The 11,569-nt window shown below is 37.4% G+C and overlaps 1 protein-coding gene across 1 annotated transcript; it reads right to left on the reverse strand.

Moving 5' to 3' along the window:
* Nucleotides 1-1,205: 1,205 nt before the first annotated feature.
* EMC7 (ER membrane protein complex subunit 7) lies at nt 1,206-8,660 on the reverse strand. The gene is made up of 5 exons (XM_021539259.2): nt 8,416-8,660; nt 6,168-6,287; nt 4,161-4,299; nt 3,555-3,635; nt 1,206-1,712 (listed from the first exon to the last, which is right to left on the reverse strand). Exons 1-5 carry the CDS (start codon nt 8,649-8,651, stop codon nt 1,560-1,562), a joined length of 729 nt encoding a protein of 242 aa, XP_021394934.1. The 5' UTR covers nt 8,652-8,660; the 3' UTR covers nt 1,206-1,559.
* Nucleotides 8,661-11,569: the final 2,909 nt, after the last annotated feature.

The raw sequence follows: 11,569 nt of genomic DNA on the forward strand, positions 1-11,569 counted from the left end.
TCTCAACCCACAAGTGCTCTTTTACCCTTCTGACTCTCCTCCGCATCCCATCAGGGGAAGTGAGTGAGGTGCATGGGGCTGGGCTATTGCATGAGGTTAAACTACAACAATGACCAACTGACTGCAGTGACCAATGTACTCTGGCTAGAACCTCTCTGATCATTTGACACACAGATTCCAGCTCTAAAATGAAAAAAAAAAAAAAAAAATTGTAACTTGCAGTAGTTCAGCAGCAGACTACTACAAACACTACAAATTGCTTTATCACAAAGGTGTCTTAAAAGGAGGTGCATAATGTACAAGATTTTGTATTTTCCTGGTAACAGGCTTCCGAGAGTGGATATTGCATCTGATCCTGATGCACAAAGGGACAGCCTCAACCTTCATATACAAAGTCCTAAGAGAAGTGTTACATATTCCATGTGCTCCTTCCAAAGTTTTACTACGATCTTCACAATTCCTGTGAACTTTTTCACTCTGAACTCTTAACAAGGACTTTCATTTTTTCATGGCATTCCTTGAGAGCCACATACTTCGGAATATAATTTATCAGATGAGCAGAATTTAGCTTCCTACTACACCTAAAGTTCTTTAATTTTAAAATTAGTTAATTTGAACTTCATTTAAAACTCTGTAATTAGCCTCAAATCCTTCCACTGGTAAGCTGAATGCACAGAATGCATAGAAACATAAGAAGCCTCAGTGTTGCAGAAGTGATACATGTAATTTAGAAAAGAGATTAAAGATCTTGACAGCTTAAATGACTTCCTCATGCAAGATACTTTGCTTTCTTTCCTCCCAAAGAGTTTTTAGCAGAAAGTAGATCAGAGTAAACCTGGGCAATACATAGTGGAAAATCTTTGAACTAAAGATTGCCCAGAGAGGTTGTGGAGTCTCCCTCCCTTAAGATATCCAAGAATCATCTGGATGCAATCCAGTGCCATGTGCTCTAGGATGACCCTAACTGGAAGATCGGACCAGAGGACCCACTGTGGTCCCTTCTAACCTTACCTACTCTGTGAGTCTGTAAACTGTACAAGCAGCATGCAGCATAAAATAACATGATTTCATATGTAACATGTGACAAGCTGATACAGCAAATTACTTACCCAGAAAATTCACAACTTCATTTTGAAAGGATGATTTGCTCATTTCAGAACTCAACAAGTGTAAAACATTAAAGACATCTTAAAACTGAACTCATATTATCTTTCAAATTTTTTTATACATTGTCTTAAGACATTTATTACTGTGAAGCACATTGTATAATTTATTTTAATTCTCTACAGAACAATATAGTTAATTCATATAGTTAATTCAATATAGTATCATCAATAACTTTATACAGATACAGTACTGAAGCCATGTCATCTTTTGCTTACTGTCAAGTACAAAACAGCTTATACAATCTAAAAAAAAGCTACAAACCACTCTTGTAGCATAACATATATTGTGTCTGGTTAAAGTTTACAGCAGTGGCTTTTTGATCTTCCAAGACAAATAAACATGACACCATATGATAACAAGTAGCTGTGCAAATTCAGAGGAGGAAGAATTAACTACCTCCTTTTCCCAGAACTACTTTTCCCTGCTTTACTGCTGCTACCACCAGACTTGCTGGAAGATTTTGAAGAGAAAAGTCTTGTCATGAATTCAGACACATCTGGCAGCTCATGGTTGGAATTCAGCATGTTCATTGACTGCTCCATTTCCTGCATGCAAAGATTAGATAATCTTAATAGCTTGTAACAATTCTGGCTGTATCTAAGGCATCAGTTGAAAGATTTTGTGAGGAAGATACCAAATTTTCCCAAATATTGTTTTACTTTTTGTAGTCCTCCAGGATACATATTGCTACATAGTTTTACGTAACCACAGCCAAAAACATCCAGCTACACACAGAAACATAAAACCCCAAAACTAAAAGCAACAGTGCATGGAAAATGGTAACCATGTCTTAAGCAGTCTTACAGGTCTGATTAAAAAAAAAATCTAAAAAATAAAAATTATTTCTTTTCAGCACTACTTTTCCCCATATTAAAATTCAGGCTATTGTTTAGATATTCAGATCTGTGTTCTCACAGATGTTACACTTGTTTTTCAAATTAGTATTATTTATAGCAAATTAATAAATTTTTGATGCTGTCTGAAGGGATTAGATATTTTTATTGCCCTATTTTCTGACACCAAACTACTAAAGTACTGCAGCTGAATTTTCATTCCTTCAGGAAATAAGGATTTTAATATAAGACCGTATATCCAGGTAAGTTTAATGCAACTTTAGGGTTTAGCACAGTGGTTCTATGAAATGAATTAGCACATTTTAAAATAAATCAATCTTGAAGCACTTTTAATGTATACAACAGCTGAACTGCACAACCACAAAGGGATAATGCTTATAGCGATTGTGAGTTTCATGTGGGATTGTCACATTGTTCTTCTCTCATTCAGAATGATAAATCTTTAAGTACTTTCAAGGCATTTTAGTAGCCTTTGTTACTACTGCATCTGCACTACACCTCTACAACAAGCACAGTTACTAAATCATTAAATTTTCTATACTAACCAGTACTGTGCTGATTCCAGAAAGAAAAAACAAGTTAAATTGAAAAACGTCATACAACCTCCACCTACTCCACAAGTTAACGCTTAATTTAATACATGGTCATCTAGACAATGCCATTACAATTTAGCTCTTAAAAACAACTTTTTCCTACTATTTAAAGGTAAGTTAAATTATAAGCAAAATTCTTCCAACTTAAAAATTTCTCCTTAAAGAAGTTGTATCAGTTATCTAATAAGAACTAAATCATCATAAGATTTGATGCTTTTAACACCAGAACAGCCTGTCTATAAGCAGTGTCAAATCAGTGAAAAAAAGGAATATGTGATTTTCTTTTTTTAAAATTTGACTTCCAGAATTCAGCTTGGAAGTTCACCTTGGTTTGAAGAACATGCCATGAATAATTAGTATATCTTTGTACCTGATTTTTAAATCAAAATTATAGCCAAAAGAGCTTTGATAGGCTTTTTAAAGGTATCACTTATTAAAAAAAATACTCAGACACCTAGAAAGTACTACTGAAGACAGTGGTCATTTACAGAAAAAGGAGTTTTTAGTTAGCCTTCAAAAGCAGCCACCCATGACAGACAAATAATACTTGTAAAAATAAAAGATTTAGCAAACACCTTGAATCTCCATTTTGTCCTAGCCTTCTTTTATTCCGCATTTTGCATGATGAAAGGACAATAAAGCAGGTAATTTAATGACTACATTAAGATTCTATATCATATACACTGGTGCAACATCTGGATTTAACAGTGTAGTCAACTGTGGTTTAGGCTGAAGCACAAGAGAACCCCACATCACACTCTTCTCAACACACTTGACACTTATTCAATTACTCATTGCTAAAACAGCTACACTCTATTAGCGGAATAAATTATGCCCATTAAGCTTTCCTTTAAAGTACAGTTCTGTTTTTATTACTTTTCTGTGCCTTGAAATCTCATTATCTTTGGTCTGTCCACATGCATCAACTGAATATACTTACCCGCCTCATATCAGGATCACTGGTGTTGACAACTTTAGGCAAAAGCACAAATATCAGTAATGGAAGAACCATCATCATCACCTACAGAGAAAACAGGAAATACCTCTTCAGCTTAGCTGTTCCTCTAAACACTTTTAGGACCTATTAAAATAAAATTAAGCTCTACTAAACAGCCAAACTCTAGAACTACTGTATTCTGAATCAGTAAGCCCATAAAACTTGCCAGGAATGAAACCTGACAAGGGAGAATTGTGCTTTAAACAAGTTTTCAAAGTTGGACCAATAAGGCAAATGGTTGTTCTCTTTTACACCTGTTGTAATTACAATTTTGCAACATGTTGATCTCTGCACTACTAGAACAGCATCACATTGTCAAAGGAAGAGACTATGGGCTATTTTCAGAGGACATACATTAACAGCAGAGTATGGGGGAAGGATGTCAGAGAATTCCCATTTGTAAGCAAGTAAAATAAAATAAAACAATCCTCTCAGAACAGCAAAAGAAAAATGTACATTTTTCCTCAATTGTTTTTATTCTTATTCTGACAAGTAGCTGTATTTGGATCCTTAGCATATTTGTAATATTTGTGTGTTGCCTGTACATACCATAGGGTTCATGAGGAAATCTGTCCATCCCCAAGATTCTCTCTTTATAAAGTATGAAGGTGGTCCAGAAGATTTCATCTGGAGTGGGTATGGCAGCCTGACAACTTCAGAGGGTTTGATGTAATTCACATATCTTGCTCTATTAGGCAAAATGTAAACATATTGAAAACATAAAACACAAAATCTTTGGCAAATAATAAAGAAGATTTAAAAAATCCAGGTAAGTTTTAATAAAAGACTACAAACAAAACCATCTGCTATGCAGTGTCAGCTAGGCTGCACTTTTGAAAAGCTAATTTCTCTCAGCAGCATATTTGATTGAATCAAATGCAAACTATTTTTCATTACCTTGTAAAAGTTCAGGAAAAACTATGCTGCTTAGGGTACAGCTTTGAATAGTGTAGTTTAGCCAGTTTGCTCAGGACATCAACTACTTGCAAAGTTAATACCTTTTCCGTAAGTGCATTAATCTGCATTTATTAATGCTGAATCTCAGTCGTTATTACTTTCTAAGGTTTTTCTGTAGTTCATCACTATTATCCTTCATTTGGGCCAATTATTCAGATAATTACTCAGTACTAACATCTTAGTAATTCTTGACCCATTTTTCATGATTTATGAATATTTATCTGCTTTGTGCAACTCCAGGGATGACTTCTGTCCATGAATACTTTATTCCTTGTGATTTTTTCACCAAATACTCATCTATAGAATGTCTATAGAATCTGTATCTATAGAATTCCCTCCTACCTTATGTGTTTTGTTCAAGTAGATCTTATCAAATACATCTGTCATCCACATGCTGCTTCCTCTTTCTAGTTATTGCCTGAAGTTTTTAAGGCAGAACATCCCTTAGAAAAGTCCTGTTGACATTTTCTCCAAGTATTATTGTTTTTCATGCATCTCTGACTCCTCAACTGCATTCCTCATTGTAGTCTCTCTCCCTTGGACTGGCAGAGATGCCAAGCCTCCTGCTACTTTCCTCTGCAAATGTATCCCAGCAATTTACTCAACATCAAATTTGTGTAACCTTACTAGTCCTTAGATACACAAACAGTGCTAAGGGTAAGGTTATTTATACCCAATATTTTGTCTATATCTTTGTCATTGTTACATATTAATTATTGCAAATAAGATACTAACAAAGTATAAAAATAAAAATTCAATAAAGTTTGGAAAAACCTAAGCTCAAACAAACTGTTTTGAGCTTATTATAAGCTCAAACATTATTATATTATGACCAGAATTTTTTCTTATAATAATATGACAATATTATTATATTAATTATTATTATAAACAGACTGTTTGCAGTGTTTGCCATGGGATTTCAATTTTTAACCTCTCCTAAATATACTGCAGGAGTATTTACACTAATGACTGTATTTCTAAAAGTTAAGATGCTAGGTGCATGCTTGAACAAAGAAAAATTACAACAAGCATTTTCATTTAAATGAAAATCACCTTAATAGACAGATTTTTTTATATTATTGAAGTTACAGTCAAGAATGGTTTGGCCACAACACAAAAACAAGCCAACAATCCTACAGAAATAATGCAAACTGGCAACTGCTAGTGACACAACAAGTGTCCTATGGGGGTGCAACAGAAATATTTCAAAATTTTGTTGTGCCAAGTCCTGACAGTACACTTATTAAAGAAATGGAAAAGGGAAGAAGAAAAAAATAAAGTGCTGAGAAAAAATAAAGCAGTTAACTAGTTTATGCCTAGTTTTTACTTCAGGTTAGCTGAATAAAAAAAAAATAAATAAAAGCAAATAAATAGATGGACTTTTAAAGCCTCTTTTCTCCTGTTTCAGGCCATAAATAGGAAGAAAGGTATCAGACTTTAAATCTGAGGAATGTGTTTCTAGAAGTGACGTTAAAAGAAGCTGACACATGCAGTCTGACATGGATCATCAGACCTGCAGCAGTGCTTTCGTGAGTTTTTGTACTGTGCTGTCAGGCACATGTAATTCATCAACACAGAGGCAAATCAGGACAGGCTCACCTCATTTTGCCTTTTGAAGTTATGTCAACTCGAACAGGCTCAAATTTATGAGCAGGGGATATAACTTCCACTACGTAAGATCCTGAAGGTACATCATGAACCACAAAACTTCCATCTGTCCTGAAAAAAACAGTGAGTTCCACAACATTTCAATATGCTCCGGAATATAAGACAGGATGCTCTGTTGTTTTTGGTTTTTTTTTAAAAGCTGTGTCATTTTATATCACAAATCTTAATATAACCACAATGACCAAAAGTAAAATTTGCATCAGTCAGCACTCACAATATCAAGCCCTTTAAGTACATCAATGCATGCCACAACACGAGCAGAAATTCCCTGTTAGGTTAAAGATTTTGTTGTGCCCTCAAGGTGTTGCCTTGCTGGAGGAATAATTTAACAGCCCAAATAAGATCTGAAATAAGTTATATTTCATGTATTCAAGTGATAGCAGAAGTAATTTACACCTTCCTTTCTCCTTCTGAAATACATACAATGAAGTTTACTTTGCCTTAGTGCTTCTGCTGGACGGAAACCCCCCCAGAATGACATCCTATATAGTGTGGGTTGGTATTAGAGGCAATTCACAATGCAAAAAATAGCAATTTGTGCCTTTGTTGTGAAATAGAGGTTTTTATTTCTAATTGCTCCCTTCAGGACCACCCACACTGGAAAGCTCAATCACAGAAATACAGAAACTAAGAGCTCTGAACATATACACATAAGGGATTCTTACACAGGTGGCTTTTATTTTAAAATATGAAACTTGAATATTCCATGAAAGTATTAGTAAAAGGTTAGTTGAAAGCTTCAACACTAGTTGCCTTAAAGGCACAGATGTTTTCCCACATTTCCAGAAGCTTCGAATAAGAAAACACTAGTGTTCTCTACCCTGTTAAGAGCAACATCAAAGATCTCTTTCCTAAAAATAAGATTCAAAGTTAAGAGAAAAATTTGTTAAGTTGACAAAAAATGTAATAAAACCTAACACGTTAGAAATATGCAGCAGTGAAACAAATGAATGAGCCCTCTTAAAAGTGAATTCTCAAAGAATTTGTCATTATGTCCTTCACACCAACTCTCTCTCTAGCATGCACAACATTTACGGACCTACCTACCTTTACATGATGATTTGAGACCCTAAAAATTCTTACACTATCTTATATTGCAACTGTTTTAAGGGTTTCCTTTTAATTTTTTAAAGTTTTTTAAGTATTTGAGAAATTTAGAGTTTCAATCAAGCATTTAGAAATTTGCCAACCTGATAGCAGTTATTAAATCAGCTCCCAAATATGTCATCAGGCTCTCATAATTTGTTTGTAGTGGCTTAGCAGATGCTACACTGTCAGGATTCTACAAGATCTGCAGAGTAGTTTGTTGAGCTAATCTATTCTATTGACATAACTCAAAGTTAAACTTAACTCCTACTGCAGAGGGATTAATTAGAAATTATGACTATTTATGATATCTTAATTCCACGTAATCTCATTTTTTTACATATTTTAAAAGGAATGTATTATACTGTACTGAAAATCATAAAGAATTTAGAATTTACTTCTACTCTTGAAATTATGGCATTAGTTTAGTTCTTGTGAGGATATCTTCTGTCTTAGATTCTCTAGATCTTTTGCTTATCTGAATATAACCAGTACCATCTGAATAATGATTCTTTACAGCTTGAAGCTATATTTGCATGATGTTGTGTGAAGGAATAAAGCCACGGTCCTTAAATTACCTTTCACTAGTACAAGCGGTTTTTCACGGGTACTCTTTTAACACAGAACTACAACTGTAACTCCTGCCATGACCAAACGTATCTCCGCATCGGGTAAATTCTTAGCCAAGATGAGATTCTTAAGTGGCAGAATTTACGACAGAAGCTGAGAAGGAGCACGGTCTTCCAGACAGCGCAAACGCGTTTGGAGTTTCTGTTTCGGCTGTTGTTTTTTTGTTTGTTTTAATTAAAACTCCGTTCCTCGAGTTTTTGGCCAGCGACCTGAGTCATCAGTTTGGGGAGGTGAGGCCAAACCCTACGGCAGCGCAGGGCCGGCCGTGCCCAGCCCGTTCCAAGGCAGGAGCCCGGCGCTCCAGCACCGCAGCAGCTCGGCTCGGGATTCTGCGAGCCCGCGGCCGGCCGGGACACGGCGGGAGCCGCCCCCGCCATCCCAGGGCCCCGCGGCCCGGGAGACGCCGGCTCCGCCCGGGCAGGGCCGCCCGCCGCCCCGAGCCCCCGCCCCGCCCGCCGCTCACTTCAGGAAGCCGACGTGCTCCTCCCCGTCCACCAGCACCCGGGCCCCCGCGATCCAGTCCTGCGGCTTCACCCCGGGCACCACGGCCCGGCCCTCGATCTTAAACCGCTCCCCGGGGCCCGCGCCGCCCGACGGCTCCGCCGGCCCGCCGGGCTCGGAGCCGCGGGCGCCGCGGGGCAGCGGCGCCGCCGAGAGCCAGAGCAGCGCCAGGCACAGCCCCGCGCCCCGCGCCGCCATCGCCGCCCGCCCGCGCCTGCGCGGCCGCGCGGCGGGCTGTGCGCATGCGCCTGCTCCTGCCCCGGCACGGGCGGCGCCTGGCGCGGGGCGGCTCCCGTGCGGGTCTGCGGGCGGGGGAAAACAAAGGATGGCTTTGGCGCTGCCGCTGTGCGATGGCGGAAATGCGAACCCGAAGACAACAGGTGTGGAAGAAGTACGCGTAGCTTCCTTGGTAATGGATATATTTAAGGCCTTGTGGTTTGAAATCTTAATAGCTACCATGAAAAGACAATAAACATTTTCTAGAGGGGAAAAAGTAAAAAAAAAAAAAAATCTTACGAAGGATGAAAATGGGCCTAAAGTGTCATCTTTTAAAATGATTTATAGCAGTGCAGTTTGTTTGATTGGTTAAAATAGAATGAAAATGTGTTACTCGGTAGGCATGCACAGACTTACGGGAGAAACCACGAGGGCTGTAAAACCTTCCTGGCCCCTAATTTCCCTTTACAAAGCACGTCCTGTTATGTCATATGTATTCATTGTCACATTGTGGCTACACTAGCTTCCTTTTACCTCTCTTATTTATGTTAGAGTTAAATACCAGGCCTGTGGAAAACACTGTCATTAAACAAGATTAACCTGGTCATCGGCTGATAATAAAAATACTGCATTATAACAAGCATGATTCAAAAAGCATATGTTATCCTGTGTAAGTGGGATGTTGTGAATTATTTGTCTGTTAGTATCTTTGAGCTGTCTCTACTTTGGAGAAAATCAAGAAAATGTATGGTCTATGAGGTTCTTCTGTCACATAAGCTCATAAATGACTAAAACTCCAGCAGGAGTTTCCCAGTGGAAACCTAAGAATTCCAGAACTGAGTAGTGTTGGAAGTACTTAGTTACTGGTAAGTACTACTAAGCAGAAGCATTTATGTTAAAGCTACTGACAACACTCTTTCAGTACAACACCACAGACAGACATCATAGTGAGATATCATGCAATTAGTGTAAAAATGCACCTTTTAAAAAAATATCCTCAAGGAACTGTATTAGGATACTATCTGACCACAGTATGAATGACCATGCCCTCCAGTTTTAAGGATTTCCTCATCCAAAGATCATCCAAGTTGTTTTTATAACGTACATAGTGCAATTTCTTGGTTTAAACCCTTGGAGAGCTCCCCTATTTGTTCTTTCATAATGTAATCTAAGAAGCTTCTCTCTTTATATGTCATCCTGTTAACAAATTGAGAAGTTTATTAAACAACATCTTGCCTTATCCAATAGCTGCACTGGCATGTACACTTTTCAGTGTTAGGTTAGTAGTCCTTTGTCCTCTCACCATGTAACCTCTTTACATATTAAAAGTTCTCTTTCATACAGATATATCAGTTACCATATTTTTAAGTGTACACAACTGAGAAAAAATAATTTGGTTGATTACTACCTTTTTCTGGTTATGACTAATTACAACAGCAGCTTGAGTGGATTGCACAATGCTATTTTGTCAGTTTTGATATCGTGCTGTGGGTGTGTATCTGCTAGGTAAAAAAAACAAATCCCAGAACAATAGTAGAAGCAAAGACATATAAATATCTGGGTATATATTTATCAAAATAATTAGTACATCAGTTGGGAGATGCTACCTGGTTTTATTCTAGGAGAAGTATAAGCAAAGTTGTTTCCGCAGCTTGATTTCAAGTGAACCTCTCACCAAAAGACAGATAAAACTGCCAATTAACATTTTTAGTTCAATGGAAACAACCAAACAATTCTCTGAACGTGAAAATGCAGTCAAGAATGACTTCTGTATTTTGTAGTTGTCTCTTCATTGATGGATTCACTCCTTGAGTTGCAGTGACATAGAAAATTACAAGTTTCTTAAAAGTTCTACCCTGCTCACAAGCAAATTTTTGGTTTTGTCTGAGGTGCTTCAACCAGCTGTCGCTAACGCTACAGAACTGTCAGCCAGATGGATGAGAGCTGACAGTCCCTAATGGGTTGAACGAAGAGAAGGCCTAGATTAATGTAATGCCATCACACTGGTAACACTGAAATCTGTGTCTCCACATTCTTGTCACCTTTGGTTTCACATACAAACTGAAAAGCAGAGGAAACCTATTAAATCCCTCTGAATGCATCATCAGAATCCAAGATTATCACAGCTGTTTTCAAAGAAGTGGTTTGGAGTACTGTTGGATACTCTTAAGAAGTAAGAGTTTTTTAATCTCCCAAGGATAAAAGGGTTTGCAAAAAATGTAGCAGAATTTATTTTTGAATAATCCGTTTCACAGTCAGAATGCTAGCAAACTTGCTACGTGCCTTTTGCTTACAGGTCACCATTAGCTCAAACAAACTGTTTTGAGCTTATTATAAGTTCAAACATTATTATATTATGACCATAATTATTTCTTATAATAACATTACAATATTCTATTCTATTATTTATTATAAACATTAGTACAGCATTTAATTCACCTTGGAACATTTCAGTGTAATTGCTCTGAATTCTCTTTCTGTAAAGCTATTAGTACCTTGGCTAGTATTTAAACATTTGCTTTGGAAAATGGAGATGATTTGTCATTGATATTGGTTTACTGTGATACACCATACAGATATTGGACCACAAACAGCAGCAGTCCAAAATCTCTTTTGTGCATGACTCAGGCTGAATATGCAGAGGTGTTGACTTTAGCCAGACAAGCAGGGAGCACCTTCAGCCATCTGCCTCTAATCTTACCCTAATCTTTGAGTCAGTCCCCCAATATAGATACACAGATAACAACACTCAACACACCAGATGAGTAATGCTGGTTCACAAATGTTTGGTGGAAGCAAAGACATAATCCTTGCTGACACAAAGAATAAATAAGAACCACATTTGCATTGGAATACTCATAGCTACATCCTATTTGGGTTTTGGTAAACTAATTAGAGTT

Source organism: Lonchura striata, chromosome 6, assembly GCF_046129695.1.
Source record: "Lonchura striata isolate bLonStr1 chromosome 6, bLonStr1.mat, whole genome shotgun sequence".
Lineage (NCBI taxonomy): Eukaryota > Metazoa > Chordata > Aves > Passeriformes > Estrildidae > Lonchura > Lonchura striata.